The following is a 21556-nucleotide window of genomic DNA, read 5'->3' on the forward strand; positions in this document are numbered from 1 at the left end:
CCTCTTGCTCTGTGGTGAAACAAGAGGTGGTTATTGATCCAGTTTTTGATCATACAATCCAGTTATTGATTAGCTGTGGTTTTTGCTTTTACCAAAATGCCACTACCAAACAACTACTTTATACATCTTTCTTTCACTGTGTTCATCATTAACAGTTTACTTGCCTTTACAGAACATTAAAATATTACAAAGTATTAACAGGTAGCACTTCAGTCCTGCCTTACTTCTTGTACATACCTATAGAAATCATACTGCTCCACTAGTGGAAAATAGTCTTGAACATATGCCTCACTCTGTGTAAGATGCACCATCAAATCTGCCAAAATCTTCTGAACAGGGAGTGCTCTTGTGAAGGTAGTAATATTTGAACCAATGGATTCCAACACACTTTTGATGTCTAAAAGAACAAACATATTTCATTGTTACGGATCCTTAGAGGAAATTTACATTCCATGTATGCATTATAAAATGCTATTAAGCCATTTGCCACATGTAACAAGCAAGCCATGAAGACAAGTGTGAGGAAAACACAAGCAGGCAACAAAAGCATCAAGCTTTGAAGTAGCACAAGGGCATTTCAAAATGCACACTTTGTTTTAGCATTCGGTTTAATGATTCAAGATGCAGACATTGAGCCAGAGATGTTCCTCCTTCCTCTCATTATAATGAATGTGTCACTTTTTATCTAGCCAACCTAAATCTTGCTTTTCATGCAATATTGCAAATGTCAACACTGAGCAAGACAATTAGCCATCAAGTTCACAAAGGAGAAGAACAGAATCTATTTAACTCCCAAGACTCCGTGTCTTGGGAATACAACACTGTGACAGAAATTGGACTGCCTATATTGAGAATCTATACTAGTTATTTTTCAATCTTATTAAAAGAGATTACTTAAATGAACACATTCCAATTAGTTAGCAACACTCCTGAGGTAACAATCCATTAAGCCATTTTCCCCTCAGATTATGACCAAAGATGCTACCCCTCTACTTACAGTTTAGATAGACACTATTTAGATACACAAAGGCATGATTAATTCACTTATTATACATATTGTCTCTGTGTAAAATGCAGTTTCTCTCTACTCCTCCCTTCCTTCAACTGGAAACATACTTGAAAAAGCAGGACATGTAACCACAGGTTGTAATTCTGTGGTTGGCAATACTTCCTTCTTTCTCAAAACACAACTGGACAAGCCTTTGTCTGCTTTCATGATTACGCCTCAAATTCAACCATGTAATAAATCACAATTGTTTTAGAAGTTTGCACATAAATGCAATTTCTTTTTCTAGTAAACCTATTTATTTTATTTTCTTTTGTAACTCAAGTTCAGTTTTTATACAAACAAAGCCCAAACGATTTATAAATAGATAAATTATGACATTTTGTCTGTGTTTACACATCTCTGATATGGAAAATGAGTAAGTCTGCCCTAGATTTCCTAACAAAAAGTATAATATCAGTTTTAGAAAACTGGCTCATTACAGGCAAGTTCACACAGTAGACTATGCTTATATCTATACTGTGCTATATTTTGCCCAGGAGGGGAAGAGAAAAAAAAAAAAACAAACCAGAAAAACTTACAAGGAACAGCTGCTTATATATAATGCAGAACAGGTCCACAATGCAAGAATAAAAATTAGAACAGATTAGTATACATATGCTATACTACCATACAGGTACAGGAAAAGAGCAAAAAGCCTAAATAACAAAACAACTGAGACACCATTTCAGTTATCCTTAAGGCGTATTTTGGCTTTCACTTCACCCTCTACCACATTTTAATACAGCAGCAGGAGCAGGTCAGCTTTCCTAACATCACACTCCTAAATATGTCACTAACACATCGGTCAAAGAAAAAATTAGTCTCTCAACCAAATAAAGCATCAGTGTGAAGTGAGGATCACGAGATTTCTCATTACCTGAGCAGTAAAAAGCCTAACAGATAAAACTCCTCAATCAAATACCACATGGTCTATTTTTAGATTTAATTTAGAGTCCTCATCAAGACACAGTTGCTTCCTATATTTTTTTCCTCTGGCGCCAAATTTTAAAAAATAGTTAAGCTTCTCATTTCCATTTTTAATGGTATTTAGCCAAAAATATATTACTTAAAAACAAGAACATTAAACAAAGTGAAAAGATAGTTTGTCCTCACCTGATAAAATGTTCCTGGTTTGATTCACTACCAAGTCTGGAGTATCATTAAATGCTGCATAACCCTAAGAAAAACAGGTGAAAAAATTATGGCATGTTTCTCATTGTCAAATTGTTTGCAGTTTTTTTTTTCCTTTTATTTAAGGATCAAAAGTACACACATACTAAAATGTATATGGTAATACTAAGAAAAATACGGTTTTATCACTGTGTATTAGAAAAGGTAAAAGCAAAACTCTAAATATATTTAAGATATAGTTTGGTCTCCAGAATATTCCTTGGGGGGGAAAAAAAATCTATATTTAAATACACATGAATCAGTCACAGATATCTCAAACTTTGCTGCCTGTCAGATCTTATAGCTCATCTAAAAGCCAAAAACACACATATGAAGATTCACTAAGTCAAAGGAGTTACTGTGTACCAGCCTAATTCCTCCTGTTTCCAAGTCTGTGCCTTCTGAGCATGAAATCCATATTGCAAACAATGAAATCCAATTGCCTCTAAAGACACTGCAATGCCTTCTCCAGTGAGAAAGGGAAAGAAGGGGTCCACACTTTGGGGACCAAGCTCAGTAGCTCTTTTGGACAGAAAGGAGACACCATTGCAGTGGATACATGAAGCCTTACTCCCTGTAAGCCTGATCACTGCAGAAGCAGGAAGGGGTCTCAATCCCTACACACAGCCTTTGGTTTCAGAAAGTGCCTTCTAGTCCTAGCACATGTTTTCAGATTCCTAGATTTTTCAACCTCTCAAACTAAGCCATTCTTTTCCTAGGTAAAATCATAGGTTTTTTGTGTAAAGTCTTGCAAAAAATACTAATAGCCATTACACGTGGTCCATGGCACCAGATGTTAAATATGCACAGAAAGAATTTGAAACAAATATTTCAAGATAGCTGGAATACAATAAAACTAATTAGGAGATCACAGATTTTTTTATTTCTTTAGTTTGAATGAAAAAGTAGAGAGTATGCTATGGGATCCATGTTTCTGTCTTTTCATTTTTTAAGGACTGTTCTTTCAAGCAGACAACTTGTGAAACATTTTAGATTTGTATTATCCTACAAACAGATACAACGCACTGCATTCATACTTTCAAGTGTTAAATCCTGGCCAAACAATGAGAGACATTGAGAGACATTCAACCATGAAGCAGGTTGAGGTGGCAACAAAAGAATTCTGCTTGAGAAACCAAGGGGAGTCAAGTGATACAGATATCCCAGTTTATTCATTAAGAGTTTAAAAATCTGTCAAGAAACATACCTTTTGAACCAGACTAGAAAGGTCTATTTTAAGGACATCATTGATCTTTGCAAGCTGCAAGCTCACACCTGGCAACTGGAAAGGAAAAAACATGCTTGAGTCCCATCGAAGTAGCAGTTTTGCTAATTCAGTAAATATTTCAAAGTTAGGAGAGAGGGTAAGGAAACTAAAGTGATCTTCAGGAGAATCTTCCTAAACACTCATGAAACCTTTGCTGTACAAAAGCAAAGCTTAACCCTCAGCATTTTTGGGAGGGCAGATTATTTCACAGCTAGAGCAGCACTCTAGCATAGCTGCTTGACACATATTTTATCCTTTTCTACACAGGAGATGAAAAGAGTGACTGGAATTACCCAGAAACACAGAAAAAGGGAAGGTCACTAATCTCACAAGTGACCGCACACACCAAGCCACTGAATGGCAAACATACTACTGGGCTTATTCAAGGCAATCGCACTTTGAGAGTCTGAAAAATATTATTAAAAGATCTTACCCCACTAAAATTGGCATTGATGTTCAGTTGAGCTAATGAATTCCTGATGATGTTGCAAGTTGAGGCAGCCTGAGCCGCACTGCATGCAGAGTCATTGAGGGTGTTGCTTAGGTGCATTTTAACATCTGTCAAGTTTGCATGAAGTCTCTCTGTTCCCTCCTGCAAAACCTCTACAGAGACACTCACATTTTCCAGTGCTTCCTTCGTTTCTCTGATAGCTACAAAGATGTGAATTTTAAAAATAAACCTTTTGTTAGAAAGCAGCTGTAGGTACAGACATGAAGAGAAAGGGTACATGCATTAATCATATGATCATCTTAACAATATTGATTTAATTACTACCTCCTCACCTGAAAAACCCTAGCACAGAAAATTCTAGCACAGAATATGTACTTATTGCATATAAAAAGATACCACTTATGCTTTTCTACAGATAAAGTAATGTGCTCAGGTCACTTTTATTGGTATTTTATCCACTTCCCACTTTTCTACTGTTTCCCTACCTCTCCTTCCTCAGTGCTTTCAGTAAAGAACTTTAATGCTTGGTCATTAGAAACTAAAAGCCCATATCCATCAAACTGTATTCTCAGTATTTTCCTTATAATCCACCTCACAAATCATATAGCTGCAAGATGAAAGGTAAGGAGATCATGTTGCATCAGCCAAGCATGAATGAGTGTTCCACACTGTCTGGCTTTAGATTCCAATCACATCAAACAGAAGAAAATGAAAAGAATCCCAAACACTGAGCAGGTGTTTAGTAAACAAAGAACCACACAGACACAACTAAGAATACACAAAGTTACAAAAACAAAGTGCACTTCACACCACAGAAGGTTTTATTGCAGTTTTTACCTTTGATAGCCCTTTCCACTTTGACTTCAAGAAAAAGAAGAGAAATAAAGCAAACAAAAGGAGAATGATGACAAGTGTATGAGAAAGAATTCATGGGTAAAAAAAAAAACAAACCAAAGTGACTCAAGCTCATGGATGCCTTCTCTTTGCTCTGTAAGCTGTATCTAATTCATGAAAAAAGAAGTCTTAAATGGAAAAATAATAAAGGAATATTTTCTCTAAAAAGAGGGAAAACTAAGAATGAGCAATGCCAAACTCAAAGATACAGTGAAGAAATGCTGGCTAACACTCTCATAATAATCTTGGCAGTGTACAGGAAAAAATCCCTGACTAATCTGCAAATACTTATGGTTATAATAATTATGCGACTCTCAAAGGACAGTTTTCCTAGTGTCCCTAATATTCAACAGAAAGGGACAGCAACTTGGAGCAGGAAATTCAGATTTCATCCCTATTCAATGACTGCCAAAACGAAGTGTCAACAATAGCACGTAGATTTTGATTTAGGTTTTAAATGTATTTATCAATCTTAAGATGTGTGAAATCCTCTGTTTAAAAGAAATATCCAGGCAGGTAGAAAAAATGCTGACTCATGGTATTGCACAAAGCTATCCCATGCTGTGCCTGTTTCACCATGGCAACAAAACCTTATACAACAACATGTACATCTTTACCTCCTGCCATTGTCAGGGCTGCATCAAGTGCAGGACGTACTTGTTTACCCAGCTGTTCTTGAACTCTGGTTCCAAGCACAGGTCCAACATCTGTAGTACAGAGAGACAAAATTAACCAACACATCATACACTAGCTCAATTTAAACTGTCTCTTAAACTACCTGCTATCAGACTCTTGACTTAACAAATACATATATTATGTATATACATATATATTTATATGTATGCTTATATCTATATTGCAGGGTCATGCAGAGACACAGTTCTGCTTTAGCTAGCTGCAGGTTTATAAATGAAAGAAGTAAATCAAAATATGGTGGAAAATAGTCATTAACACTTGACCACATGGGTAAAAACACACAAGAGTTTCAACAAACTCCACAATATGTATTTCACTGCATTTACTACTCTTTTTGGGAACAGTATTTTTTCCACAACTTATCTTAAAGAGGTCCAGCATCTGGACAGGAATTTTGTGGCACAGTCTTTCACTACACACTATGTTTTCATAGTATAAGAGAAACCAAGCAGTGGATTCTTTTCCCTTCTCCTGTCCCTCACGTGTCCTGCAACATCAAGGTCACCCACAAGTCTGCTCTGCTGAAATCCCTTAAGCTCATTAAGCCCCTGTACCCTCATGCAGCACATCCAGCACGGACACCACAGCCCAGCTCCCCCACCTCCAAACCCTCAAGTCTCCCTGCCCACAAATAAATGAGCTTTGGTTCAGCAAAGCAACACAGAAACACTGAGTAGAGCTGGATGAAACATTTTGATGTGACACATCCTATAGGTAATCATCAGGTCCTCTCCATTTTCAGATCACAGTAAACTGGTTTGTCAGTTGTTTTCCTTTTGATGAGATGGGAATACTGCCTGGCAGAGAAGCATCCCTTACTGTCAGCACTATCATGTCTGGCTTGGGATGAGAACTACCAAGCAGAAAACACTTTTCCACATTTCCTTAGGGTAGGCAAAGTGAACTCATCTACAGTTCTCTAGAGATTCCTACTACTGTTGATTCCCTTAGGAAAAAATCCTTCTGTACCCACACTTAGTTCTGGTATTTCAAGAAAATAAAAGCTATCTTTATTTGATGATTGCTCTCATCACAGGCCCCATAGGATCTGTTCACTAACATTATAAATTGGCCTTGGGAACAAATAAACATTTAATCTGAAATTTCTGTTTGGAGTGGCTGGGAAGCTTCAAGCTAACACTTGAAATACAAACATCAATTTTTTATTATTACTGTTATTATTATCACAGACTTAAAGATTACATCTATTTTTTAGACCAGAGTCTTCCTGCTGAGAATTAAGTAGGAAGACTACGTAACTACTGCTACTACTACTTTCACAGGCATAGTCAAAGTGCAATAAAGCCTCACACAGACAAAATACATTCACCTCAGGGTATGCCATGTTGGCTGAATTGAAAACCACTTTTAATATAAAACTACAGAGAAGCAGAGATTCTGGACATGAGAATCAATTTATTATAAGTGGCAGAATGCCACAGCTGCACAGTTTGATCCCAGCAACAATCCCTCAATCCAACAATGAAACCTGTATGCATTTATTAACACCTGGCACACAATGCACCTTGAATTGCTGTGTGTGCTGATTATGGTCAGCCCTTTCTATTGGGAATTTTGGAAAGTGAATCTTAAATTACAAAAAAAAAACCATAAAAAACAAAAAAACCAACCCCAAAACAACAACAAAAAAAACAAACAAACAAACAAACAAAAAAAAAAGTCCGTTTTCTGGGGGGTTTTTTTTGTTTGTTTTTTTGGGGTTTTTTTGTTTGTTTGGTTTTTTTTTTGTTTACTGAGAGCTTTAAATATGATGCCTCATACTGTAACTGTGCTGAAGGGGAAAGTGCAGCAGTTCTAATTCAAATTTTATCTCCTGCTCTTCCACTGCTTTTCTGAAATGGCAAATACATTAAGCAGCTTTAGAAAGAAGATAAGCTTATAACTCAACTCCTAGCTGAAGGGAGGACAAAGGTAGAACAAGAAAAATAAACAGAGATCTCTCTCATTGGAACTATCACAACTGCTAGGAGCTCTGTTCCTTGATATTTGGTTCCAATTTGAAGACCTGAGGACAGATATTCCAAAATATTCCAAAACTGAAAAGGAAAATAAAGTATTAGCCTGACTTATTGGATAATAATTTAATAAAATACTTTTATTTCAGGAAATTCTATGCATTATACCAGCTCCGAATCATTTTATGTGAAAAGGATTTTAGTCTCATTTACCTCTGAGAACAGCACTCCTGTTTGAAAAACATATTCTCATAAATGAAATTTCACTTTGCACTATGAGCTAATTACATTATCTTATTGAAGCTTTTAAATACACACTACTAACCCTCTTTAAATAAAAATACTTACTATTTAGGTCAGACAGTGCTTTATCCTTAGTTGTGTTGTACTGGTTCACCAAGTAGTCAATTTGCTGAGAAGAAAATGATTACAAAAACTATTAAAAGAATTGAAAAAAAGTAACACTTTTGAATGTGTCAGAGTCACTCTGAAACAATCAAAATATGTTTGCAAACCCCTCCAAACACTGGCCTCCTACTGTTTTCAACTAACCAAGTATTTTATTTGCTTAACAGAACTGCACATTAAGAAAGTGTTTGACTGGGACATCTACTTAATTGGAACAGCTCTGTGGTCAACAATTCAGCACAAAAATATTAACTAGCAGCACAGTGGCCTTATGGAGGCTTCAAGTCAGTCAGGCCAATAAGGTTTTCCATGTCTTCAATTCTGTTACTTGATTTTCTGGTGGCACTAGCTCCTCCTTCATGGAAAGGCATGGCATTGATGTGGAGGCAATTTTGAAACAATTCAGCAAGCCAATGGACTTGTATTTGGGCAGCCTCTTAGAGCTTCTCTTGTGGAAAGGAGTTGGCTGCTCTGTCTTAACACAAGTAGATTTCCTTACCCCCAGGTGGATTTGGCCCAGCCTCGACTTGAGCTTTGCCAAAACACCATAACAATGCAGACCAACAACTCAGTTACCACCAAATTCTGGGTTTGGAGAAAAGGCTAATAAAGAACCTTCCCAAGTGGAAAAATTACACTAACTTTGAAAAGACATTACAGATTTTTGTATGTTTAAATTAATTAATTCTACTCCAATCAAGCTAAAGTGGTGTAATGGTTAAAACACTTGAGAAATGGAATTCTAATTTTAAGCATGATTCAAATGTGTACAAAAGTGTATCTGGCTTGCAGTCTCAAACTTTCTGTGAAAAAAAAAATTCACCCTCGCAACAACTTATTGATCAGTGAATCTAATTAAATGACAAAGTAAGGAGTGGATCTCCTTCTTCTAACACAGAAGAAAAAAAAATTAGTTTCTTACTGAGAAGGCAGTAGGTATATTTTTGCTTATTTATTATTTTGGTCTACCTCAGTTAACCAAAGGACTAAAATTTTGCAGGGCTACAGATCTCAAAGGTTTTGCATTGTCTCCAGCAATGTCCCAGACCAAAGGCAATTCTGTATGACTAATAGTGTTATTGCTCAGTACTCACAGTCTGCAAATCTCCTGTGACACGAACTCTTAACACAGGACTTCTTTTTCAAATCCTCTTATATGCTGTACACACCTCATACTGATGAGTCAAGGACATCAGTTTGAATTTCAGAGCTTTACAGACAATTAGTTGATACTAGAACTTTTTTCAAAAAACTGTAGCTCTTCTCCTTTCCTCAAGAAGTTCTTACAAGTGTGTGTGTATACATGATACTCATGCACCTTGTCTGACAAAATGACTCATGAGATACAGCTGATGACTGCATCAACACCAAGTCTAAAAAAGAAAAGGTAATAATACCACACTGAAACTAAAACTACTAAGTGAAACTTTGACTAATCTCTGGCAGAAGTGTTCAAGTTCTGACACTTTTAAATTTAATAATTACGTGTTTTTATTAACATTTTAGCTAGTGTTTATTTTTTTTTCTTCTATTAAAGTAGCTACTTCTACATAACAGATTCTCTCCTCTGAAGTTCCTGATTGTCAGAACATTATCCAGGGGACTCTGGTGGTTTCTGAAGTGACTGTATTGATCCTTCTGTGCCCAGCATCAGCTCCAGACTGACCAAAAGTGCTGTTTCAAGAGGGATTATTGGCCTGACCACCACTTCTTGCCATATACCTCCAGCACCCATCTGTCACAACACCACACACAAAAAAGTTTGGGGAACAACTCCAGATATGAAAACATTTGAGGCATCTCCCAAGATGTCTCCTGTTCTCACACAGCCCTGGTCAGCAGAAAACCACCCCAGAATTATTGTGACTGGGATGCTACCACACTTATGTTGAATTGTGGATTCCACATAACTGCATGAATTCCTAATTCTAATTAGGAATTAGAATTAGGAATTCTATTCTATTTCTAATGTATCAGTCACATGGAAGTAAAACAGATTAATAAAATTGAATTCAAATAATTAAAACTAATGAAAGCCAAGGTAACAGAAATGTCAGACTTTTTTTGCCGCCTGTAAATTCACTAAGACTTGAAATGGCACGTTGTCTACAAGTCTTCCTAACTAGCTTTTTTTTTTTTTTTTCCAACACAAAACAAGATATGCAGAGGACTGCTTATGGAACTCTAAGGAAAATCTGAAAGAAAAGAATCTTTCCTGTTCAGTATGTTACAGTGTGACTTCGGTTTACAGAAAAAACAGTCTAAAATATTCCTGGAAAATAAGTTATTGTAGCTCTGTTCTACAGCCCATAGAAGTATGCCCAAAATGCAAGGAAACAAGAAAGAGCAACAAGGGATCCAAGTTTTCATGTCATACTTTTTAAAAAATGCTTTCCTTTTAGAACCTTTCTTTTCCAAATTATGTATCTTCTCCTTGTGATCTACACTAGCTCAGTAGGAGGAAAAGGACCTACAAGCATCACAGCAGCTGACTCCCAAAGTACAGCTCAGAAATTGTTCATGGAATGCTGGTCCATCAGGGTAACTCCCAAGCACTGACTGCTGTGTGAAAACATCTTACCTTGCACCGTTTATTCTACTTAGCGAGACTGTCATACAAAAAATAAAGAAAATACTGCAGGTATACAGAAAGAAAGAATTCTTTTCTGCAGTATTTCTTATTTATATCTCTTCCCTCCCACCCTCATTGCCCATAAAGAAAAAATTCTTTACCGCTGGAGTGTCGTTAAGGAAAATTTTCAGATCTTTAAAATTACTGTTAACCAGTTTCTTTGCTCCTCGGACTTGGTTTGTTAAATGCTGGTTGGCAGCATATGCACAGAGCACTCCAACACTACAAAAAATATAGATAACAGATATTTGTTAGTGTAAGTGCATATTCTAACATAAGACAGAATCAAAAATTATAGCCAAAGAAAGTCAATATTATCAAAAGAAAGAAAGGTCTCCATAAATTACTACAGGCTCTCACATACACTATGATGCAGACTGTAAGACTGAGCCAAAAGGGCCAATATTGCATTACTAATTAAAAAAAAAAAAGGAAAAGCGATGTTACCCCAAAGTCTTATGAATTTATTAATGTACAGCTACTAATCCATTTGCATGGGTACTGTCAGAAAACGGGTTTATAGTCTAAGTAAACTATATGAGACTTAGAAATATTAGGCTCTCTTAAAAGTAGCATTAACCTTGACACAGCTACAAGCAAATGCCTGCTAGTTAACTGTGAAAAGCAGTATTTTTCATTTGATAACTTCAGCAAGGTTTATTCATTATAACACAATTTATTTACATAATTGCATGATGATTCAAAAGCACACAAATAGTCCGTGTTAATGCTAGAATAATATGCATTTTCTGATACTGAAGCAAAAGGTGGAAAGTGAGCTAGACTTCTTGCCAGCACTGATGATGATTATTTTCTATTTGACCATTCTTTATTGTAAAATCTCATTATGGCATGGCAGATCTGCATAAACAGTAAGTTAAAAGGCAATTAAAGGCCCCATGAGAGAATTCAAAGATCTCTTATCATACATGAACCTTAGTTTTTTGTTTAGCTTAGGTGGAAAACAGACTTAAAGAGAAGGATGACTTTTAGACATTTCACAGCATTTCACTTTTAGACATTCACAACAGCTAACCTTGCAGACAAGTACCAGAAAAGTCAAGAGTAACCACCAGAGTGGTAATAGCCTCAAAACCAGGCTGACTACAAACCCATCTGATGGGCTAAGCACTAACTCTGAGATTTAACCAGCAGCAAGCTGAGATGCACTCACCACAGGCAGGATTTATCCCCAAAGGGCAGACACTGCCTTGAGGCTGCAGTCAGGTACGTTACAGGCAATTCCTGATTGGCATATTTGGTAAGTCTCCTACTTTGTACTGCAGCTCAATACAAGAGAGGCAGTACCCTGAAAGGCCATTATGGACACCCAAACACAGGGGAAGGTAATCCCTAACACAAATGGTACTGTACTCCTGCCCAATTGTCAAACATCCTAAGCTGGGGTGTCAAGAAGACTTAGATACTAGTATTTTTAAATAAGACTTACAGAAAACCTAATCCAGGCTCTCTGTGGGGAAAAAGATACACGCTAAGTGTAACTCTTGCCCCAAAGAATATGCATTCAAAGGAAGCCATAATACAGCCACATAAATGAAATGATGGAGAGCTAACACGTACTAAAATAACACAACCTGTGTATCCTGGCAAGACAGGAACAAAGACCCTGATTTATGATGCCCATCTCCTTCTTCAGTGAATCAATACCAGCCTTCATCTTTATTTTGCTTTTCCTACTTTAGCTTTTCCAAACAATGTAAAGGCTTGTTCTCCTCATAAAACTGTTCACATGTGCAAGAATTTGTTGCTCTGAAAAATACTTTCTGAAGGAAAATTCTGATTTCAATTAGAAAATTCTAATTTCAGTTTCAAAACAGCTCACAGGGAGAAATGGAAGGACTATATGCTACAGGTCATATCTATTAGGATTCCTTTACTAACATTTTTCTCAATATTCAAAAATATTCAAGAGAGTATGACAGAAATTGACATACAGTGGTTGCTTCTCTACCCAAAATTTCACAGCTTTGTCTTCAAAACTGGCTGTTAATTAACCTCCCAAAAGTCACTCAGGATCAAATGGAAACACACATTTATCCTCCTACTCAACCTACAGCAAAAGGAATCGTTTCACTGCCACTATGACCAACACTCAAGCAGACACTACTATCATCTACCGCCCAAGGAATGAGAATTTAAAATGCCTAAATACCAAGGAACTGAGCAACTTTCAATTCAAATCATTCTATAATCCTATGACAAGTCTAGTAAACAGTTTAATTTTGAATACAGGCAATATATTATTTCTTTTCACTCTACTGTGATCGCAATTGCTATCAAAATATTTTTAGCTTTTCTTTGTTGATCAGAAGACAAACTATCTCAAGCCATCAGGAAAAGCAAATGTGTATATCGCTCTGAGGCTCAGAGTTTATGACCACATCCTCATTCTTTAGACAGACAGCATTTTTATCCTTTCAATTGTATGCTCAGAGATCAGAAAGGTCAATTGGAGCTAACAAACCAGTACTTTGTAAGATCTCAGCACAACATCGTTCTCTTCAGCTTCCTAAATGGAAGGAGTGGGAGGAAACAAGACAGTGGAGATACTTCAAGCAGCCAAAGTACTCAGAACAAGTGTGACTGTACTCTGAATGTAACTAAACAAACACACAACATGAGAGGAAAAATCTATTTATTATGTAACTGAGCCTTGAGTCAACATTCAATAAGCAGCTATGAGGAGGAAGTCATAAAGCAGGAATAAAAAGGATATGCCACTTCTGTAACAGGTTAAGAAAATTGTTTTAACAATTCTTCAGGAGTCCAATATTCCACACTCAAGTTTCTCGCCAGGATTTTCACAGATGCATATAAATGTTACTAAACTAGTTGCAAGGGGGAAACCAAGCTTCTCCTTTAGCTGCGCTTGCAAAAAAATTCAAGTCACAAAATAGAAACCTTGAGCTCATTTACATATTGGAAGAAGCCCCTTCCTCGCTACCAGATAAAGACTTTTAAAAATAATGGAGAGATTTCTGCATCAACTTTTCCACCAATTCTTTCAGATACTAATGATTTCCAGGTTCTGAACAGCATGTATTACCGATCCTACAAAGCCAAGAGGACAAATGTGAAGCCTGATGAGGTACCTGCCAAAATGCCAAACACCATTTCCTTCCTCTAGACTTGGCTTTCCTGAACATCCACTACTTCAAAAAAAAAAGAGGTTGTAATACAAGCTCTCTGGGAGGCACAGAAAACTGACTATGTGTTTTTCTATGCAATAACCAGGACATTTTTCTATCACCAGCAAATCTGGTATTGCAATATATGCTTTCTTAAAAATCAAACACTCCTCCCTTGCCTTTATAACGTACAAGAACTAATGAAATTACATTTCTTTCCCAGAGAAAACATGCTTGCCTAAGCTTGCAGATGACTAGTGAGTAAGGTCTAATAGCAGGTCTCTGTCCCTAAACTTTCAGTTAACATTTGAAGAAAATAATGTAATTGTTTGCTTAAGTCTGGGATATCAAATCTACTTAGCTATGCATTTGATAGATTATTTCTACATCCTCTGCTCTTTAGCAACAGAATCCTACTTTGTTGGGCAACACTCATGTATAAAAGCTGTGAACTACCAAAAACACTGCATGTATTTTTGACTCAATCTATACAGAAATATTTCAAACAGAAAGTGGATATCCTGGAAAATGACACCCTAAAGGCCTATTAAGATACACAACTACATATATAATCACAGGTTTTCTGACTTCTTTCTTATACCCCTCCTTGAGGAAAGCATACTTCTCACTTAGGCCCCACCTGCAGAAAGCAGATCTAGTTGAAGCCTTTTTTTAAATTGAAAGAAAAAACCCAAAACTTACACTTCCTTTACACTCCACTGCAGTAAGCTGAGTCTAAAATTTCATTCTGATTACCAGAGCACTACATCAGTGGAAAGGTGAGAAGAAACATTTGTTTCATGTGAACATTTGTACATCGTGATTAAAATCTACTGGCTGAAATACTCTAAAATCTGCATAAACAGCACATATATGTCAGTGTGAACTTGCATTCTGACACACAAGAAAACCCATCCCCACACTACTAGAGTTTTCATGAGCTGTTGCCCAGATACACAGTCCATTGCAAGCTCCACAGTCAGAGTCTTTCCCCTACCAATACTCTTCACTGTGCATTTAACCTGTCTTTCCCAGCCAAGGAATGACAGTTTGAAACCATTTTTCCATATCAAGGACTGGAAAAAAAAAAGAAAAAGGAAAAAAAAGGGCTCAATTAGAGAATCCCAGAATATCTGGCACTACAAGAGAGAGAGAGAAGATGGAGAACATACACTTAGATGGTAATCCTGAAGAAGTCCATCCTCTAGAAATCCTTTCCAGGCCCTCCAGCAGCTGCCTACATGTATGTTCCACAGGAGTACCTCTAAAGCAAAGCTCCACTGGCAGAGGTATGGGTTCAAGGTACTCTGTGGGAAGCCAGCCTTCCCAAATGCATGTTCTGAAGCAGCACAGCTCAGGGCAAAGGAGTCTGTAGCATTCTAGTCCTTGGCAGGGGTTTGCGAGACCTACTCCCAAAAAAGGCCTCTCGTGCTTCATGAACTTTAAATTATGCCCAAACAATGACAGAGTCTGCCTTAGTAATTTCATTGCACATCTCAATGTAATCCTGTAATGATGGAAACCATTCAAGTTTTCATTCCTTTGCCTCTGTCTGCAAGTATCCATAAGCATTTTACTCACACAGGACTAAACTCTTCTGGTTATCGTCATGCTTACGTATTCAGCACTCAGTCCTTGAGAAGTGTGATTTTGGGAAGAATTACATGTAAGCCTTCCACCTAAGCTGAAATTGCATAGGAACTTTGAGGAAAAGCAGGTAATAAAGTTTCCACCAAAAAATCACCACAAGAATACTTTCTGAGAACAGTACAAGACATGTAGAAACAGTTTTAAGGAAACCTCAGACTTCCTCCAGCATTTTTTGTGGGGGCCATGGCTACCAGTAAGATGGTCCTTCTGTGTTACAGCACAGCAGTAAGCAACCTGACATGGGCTTAAACAGACACAGGCATGGCATGCTCTTGTCACTTGTTAAAGAAGATCCAGGAAGGACAGGAAAACCTCTCTTTGTACACAGGGATACTGGAGACTTGAACCCTCAGTAAGTCCAGGACCAGTAATATTAGCCTTACAAAGTTCCATCTTGCCTTGCACATCACTCACAGCATTAGAGACTTAACCAGGGAGTCCCCTCATATGAGATTATCTCCACTCAACCTTCAGATTTCAGGCAACACCCCCCACTTAGGGTAAGCATCTGATACATCATGAAGTCTCATAAAAAAACGGGGGGGGGGGGGGGGGGGGGGGGGAAGGAGACATTAAAGAGGCAATTTCCTTAGATCTGGAAAGCATATTACTAGGAATCACTGATCTGCCAGTCATGACCTGGGAAGAAACATTTGCCTGTGCTGGCTGTGCTTAATCCCACAAGGATCGTTGGCAGCAAAAGCACAGGTTAAACAGACCAACAAGGGGGACAATCTTAATTTTTCTATTAATAGGCAACATTCCCCAGTCATTATAGCCAGAAAGGAGCATGCTGCAACACAGTGTCCTGCAACGTGGTGGAAAGACAGCTGGCAAGCTCTGTGACCTACCTCCAGTTTCAACATGTTGAGTGGTAATTTAATAACTTACTGTCTTTAAGGCACACTTGACCCATAAAGGACTTCTGTCCTGTCATCATGGCAGGGATGCACATATCACCCTACACCATTCAGTTTTTGAGTTTTCACATTCTTGAGGGTCATGTTTGTTAGTGATGTTTGGGAGAAAAGAGCATGTTCCCATATTTGATATCAGCCTGTCCCCTATTTGAGTGTGAGCAAGGTCACCATTTGTTGTGACACACAGTAATAGAAAAAAACCGATTTAGATTACATTGAAGTGACAAAGTACATCCCATATGACTGAAGAGTCACACTGTATAGATCAAAACACTTTTTTTCTTCTTTAACATAATCACAAAATAAGGATAGTAGGCAGGAGAAAACATGAAGAAGTTAAAGGAAAACAGAAAGCCTGAAAGCAAACAATGTATTTTGAAAGCAGAAGAAATCTTGATTGTAGCTCCTCATCACCCATTACATACCCAGCACAGGAGTATAGTCCTAATACCAACGGTGCAAAAATGTCTCCAAACTCCAGGATTTACAGGGAATGCATACATGGTTTAAACAACACAGGACCCAAAAGAAAACCAATTGTTTTGAACTAGTATAAACAGCTGGAGCACAGCAAATACTGAAGGAAGTCACTTACTTGCTTTGTTCACCACCACAGCACTAACAAGAACAAAGCAGCACTTGATATCTCAGGTTCTCTATGGGATGGGGGCTGAACACAGGATACAGTCTCTCATGTTCAAAAATGTAATGCAACATTCTGCAACTGCTGTTTCGAAACTGGCAAAAATGTCATTTGCCCAATACAAACATAATTGTTTTTGTTTGTTTCACACCTATATTCTGCTTAATTAAGTACGCAATGACCTGTGGATAGCAACAGTGGCATTCTTTTTATAATGGAGTTACATTTTCTTTAATAAGCAATAATTTCTGCACCTGCAGGCTAATACAGTTATATCATTTGTCATATGACACTGCAAAATAAGTGCTATACCAAGGTTCATATCGTTCTCTTTATCACACTTGCCTTATTATTAAAGAAGCAACAAAAAGAAATGTTGCAAAACAGCTCCTCTGACAGTCAGCATTTTTCTTCTGTCTTTGATGCATTTCCCCACCACAGTTGTCACAGCAACGACACATACAGAAGCAAAGTCCCACAAGAGGCAGTAACAAAATAAATAGCAATCCCAAGGCTGCGGAGACTATAAAACCGATTTCATAGTAGATGGCCTGTAATTCAGACAAAAATAGTGGTAACAGCAGATATCACACAGTAACTGCAATCAATATAGAGCAAATAATTAAAAATCAAACTACAGACTAAACCATCTACTGGGTTACTGAGGTTATGGAATTGGTATATTTTGTCAATAATTGACAACTTTTCTAACAAAAAGATACATAACATTGCAGATACTGATAGCTAATAATTATTTTCCTAGAGTATTAGCTAGGCAAACTACAAGAGTGAGTGCTAAGAGAGAAGTAGGCTCACAAAAAATAAATGGGAATCAGTGCAATGGAAACAGGTTAAAAATGAACACATCTGAATTCCCAGACGACAGATTTACTGTTTCTCACATCTGTTTCCAAAAAGGTTCCACAAATGTCAGCAAGGCTAACTAGAGCAACCCCTCATCGGGGCAAAAGGAGGCTTCACTTTTTCTCCATTTCATTCAGTTAGGAGTAGAAAAATTCATCTGAACCCCAAAGGGAAGTATTTCACTGGATGATCAATTACAATGGCTGGGGTTACTCCAAAGTGCTGAATTTAAACCTGCTTAGGGACTGGAAAACATGAAGAAGCAGACAGATTTTAAGATCTCTCAGGTAAAGACTTTTATTCTGCTGCCAAACAGCAAAGCAGCAGCAACTGAAAGGATGCTTTCAAAAGCTGGCAGGAGTGAAAGGAAACGATGCAATGCAATACCCTGACTTGCCTTCACTCTGCAAGAGCCCCGGGATCAAGAAGCTGGGCCAGGCAGCCCTGGCAGGGCCCTACACGAGGCAACGTGGCTCCCAGGGGACAGACACACTGTGAGCTGGCCATGCTGCTTCCCTCTGCTGAAAACATAACCCAGCCAAAAGCAGGCCAGGGAGGTGTATGCACACAGAGACAGCACAGTGTGGGCACACCCCAAGAGTCCTCCTTCCCTGATAAATCCGTCTTCCCCTTTCCCAATCTTAGGAGAACTAATTCTCACACTAGTACTTTGAGTCCTTTGCTGTTTTACAGATCCACCAGCACAAGGGCAACTGTGGAGACCCTGGAGGGGATTCTGGCTTGCAAGAGGCAGCTTGGCAGCAAAAGGATGAAACTGAGGCTGCATAGCTGTCCTGTAAAATAAGTTACAATTTCTCACAAGATATCAATCATGCTCTAGTTCCAGCTCTGCTGATGCCCTTCCTCACAATCCCTAATTACCAACTGAGCCAAATACAGCAACTACCACCATAAGCAGAGTTGCAAATTTCTGACCTAATTACCAATTCTAGGATGAAGATTACTCTTTTAATTATTATTAACTGCTTGTTAAAACCTGTGCTTCCTTCTGAAGACTATGAACTGCATGCTTGAAAGAAGAATTTGGCTGGATTTTGCAAAAGAATCACTGTTTTCTTTTCTATGTAGCTGAACACTTCAAAAATTAAATGACAGCAGATTATTTTAAGATATTTTAGATGGAAAAACAGTATTTAAAGTAACATTAAAAACAGTCATGGATGTTTTAACAGGAGCAGTGCAGACATAGTTAGTTTCTTTTCAAAGCTGTACATCTACCATAAGACATTACCTGAAGAGTCAGGACAACATTTTCTGGCTGTGGAAGTCAAAACAAATGGAGAATGTGTATAATACACAGGCAGCATGCACAAAAAACAAATCCCATGAATAATGAACAAATAACCATGACTAGATCATAACAGTTAACAACACAGAAACAATAACAAACAAGCCACTAAAGTAAAATAATGCACAGAAGCATAATGAAATAATTATGGAAAAATATTTACAATAAAATACACAGCAGCTATTTTCTGCTTTCCTTGGTGAATGAAAGGAATCTAAGATTTGTCCAACCAATACTTTCATCTTAAAACAATGACAGACCAGTTACTTCCACACTGAGCATCTATTTCATATAATTCCCAATATATCTTGCAGATGACCAGAGACTGCATTATTTTGTGGTTTAGTGATTTCTTCATGAATTCCACCTGCCATAACTGTTATGATATTCTTGACTAACTTTATCTTCTCAGTGCTTATTTTATTTTAGTGGCTCCAGTAGCAGTTTGAGATCTTAACACATTACACACAAAATTCACTCACTTTCAATTAACCATGTAGAGGTTCAATTTAAATTATTCAAAAGAAAAAAAAAGGCATTCAAGAATGACTGAAGAAATCTATTTAACAGTGCTTACCTATTTTCTAATCTGTAGAACTAGAAAAACACTGAAAACTAAATATTCAATGACAGAATTTCAGAAGAACTCAATTTTCCCTTTGTGTCCACAATGGAAAATAATTTCTTTTATTTTCCCCTTCATCTCTGCCTCCCAAATTCACAGCTGACAGTGCTTTCCCCTTTCTCCTAACTGGAAGAAAAGCAGACAAGCTAGATATGGCAAGACCCCTCAGCCAAAAGTCTAATGTGTGAGAATCAGAAATGTTCAAGTTTAGTCATTTTTTAATCAGCATCAGACACATGCTTTTGAAACCTCTACTGTACAGTACTACTTAAAATGTTCAAAATCATATTTTGAACATATTACTATATTTTCTCCTGTATCAATGGAAGGATGACTAGTGCTTCCCCTCCCTTATTAATCTGGTACCAAGTATGATTTTGAACATGTCAAGCATGCAGCCTCTCAGCAGAAGCAAAGCAATGGCAGCAGCAGCGAGCTGGCTCCCCTGAGCAGGCATGGCTCAGCTGCTGGGCTGACCTGGCAGACTGCTGCCCCTGGCAGGGCACAGGGAGATGTTCATGGTTAGAGTCCAACTGGGAACACTAGGACACACAGAGCAGAAGTGGGAAGGGTCTCCTGGGTCACTAACACATTCTATAAACAGGTTAAAAAATTATACAAAGGAATGACAGCAGAAATTTAACAGGATAAATAGGAGAAGCAGATTTCCTGTTCTGCTACTGAAGGGCTGTTCTCAGTTCTTGGTGAGCAAGTCTTCTTCTCACATGTCCACTCTGGCCCTCATGCTTCAGTGCTAACACTATATTTTGCCCAAGAAGCAGAAGCAGAACCTTCTTCCTCGTGCTTCCTCTCATATATATTTCAAAAGAGTAAACACATCCCTATGAACTCTTTTCCTAAGCCAAGCAAACTCTTCCATTTCATTTGAAGATCCACAAGTTTCTCAGATCACCCAAATGGACATTCCTGAACTCATCCTAGTCTGAATTCATTCTCCCTGAATTTGAGTGATCAGAACCACAGGCAAACATTCCTGACTACTTATTCACACCCTTCAGCAACATTCACACTTCCCTGTCTCCATTGGAAATTCTTCCAGGGCACATCTACAGCCATGCTGGCTGTTTCACAGCTGATTCTCACTGATGCTTCTGTCTTCTGAAGCACACTCTTACTTGTCCTGCTATATTTTCATTTTCCAAATCTGTTTCAAGGTTTTGCACTGTTTTCAGGTCAGAATTTGGACTGATGAATGTCCTGTATCTGTTCTGCTTCTTAAGCACTCCTATATTTTAACTGTCACTCTTTAATCACACGCCCTACAGAGGACTAGTCTCAGATTCCTCACAACTTATGTACCAGTTACTAAATACTCTGCCTGGGGTCAGGGATACCACCCTTGGTGTAATGGTTTTGTCCCGAGACTCTCCCATCCAAGCCCCACCCTTATATTCTTCCCTGGGGATGCAGGAACAATCTGTGCTGCCCCACTCTCTAGAGTCCCACCAAGCAAGCAGGTGGGATCAGAAAGAGTCACTTGATGCAGCATAACAACAAAACCCACACAGCAGGATGTCACACAGAGCTTATCAAGCTACTAGAGAAACAGGCTTGCTGTTGGGAAGACACAGAAGCACCAGCAAGGCCATCCTGGTCACAGCAGCAGCTCAGGGTCTGTGTGCAAGCGCCATGCCCACCCTCCTGACGGGCACCCTCCTGACGGGCACAAACCCAATTCCTGATTCAGAAGTGGAACACTGCTCCAGAACAGCCCAAAACTCAGATGCACATTCCATTCCATCTTCTTGCTAATATATAAACAGTATATTTAGAATATAAATTCAGCTTTATGAAAACAATAGGTGAAGCTTACATGACAGCTAAGCAGTAATG

The 21556-nt window shown here is 38.1% G+C and overlaps 1 protein-coding gene across 16 annotated transcripts in view; it reads right to left on the reverse strand.

The window, feature by feature from the left end:
• Window positions 1-21556, reverse strand: part of PROM1 (prominin 1) — a 62914-nt gene that overhangs the window by 17677 nt on the left and 23681 nt on the right. For 5 of the 16 annotated variants that reach the window (XM_038135302.1, XM_038135297.1, XM_038135299.1 and 2 more), the window contains exons 4-14: window positions 19021-19047; window positions 17250-17455; window positions 10644-10764; window positions 7851-7914; window positions 5448-5537; window positions 4774-4797; window positions 3919-4136; window positions 3426-3500; window positions 2162-2225; window positions 1588-1596; window positions 238-397 (exon numbers count right to left, since the gene is read on the reverse strand). In XM_038135302.1, the coding sequence (XP_037991230.1) occupies window positions 238-397; window positions 1588-1596; window positions 2162-2225; window positions 3426-3500; window positions 3919-4136; window positions 4774-4797; window positions 5448-5537; window positions 7851-7914; window positions 10644-10764; window positions 17250-17455; window positions 19021-19047 (1058 nt within the window). The remainder of the gene's footprint in view (window positions 1-237; window positions 398-1587; window positions 1597-2161; window positions 2226-3425; window positions 3501-3918; window positions 4137-4773; window positions 4798-5447; window positions 5538-7850; window positions 7915-10643; window positions 10765-17249; window positions 17456-19020; window positions 19048-21556) is intronic. The other 11 variants (XM_038135306.1, XM_038135304.1, XM_038135301.1 and 8 more) reach the window with 5 other exon arrangements.

This window comes from Motacilla alba, chromosome 4 (genome assembly GCF_015832195.1).
Source record: "Motacilla alba alba isolate MOTALB_02 chromosome 4, Motacilla_alba_V1.0_pri, whole genome shotgun sequence".
Lineage (NCBI taxonomy): Eukaryota > Metazoa > Chordata > Aves > Passeriformes > Motacillidae > Motacilla > Motacilla alba.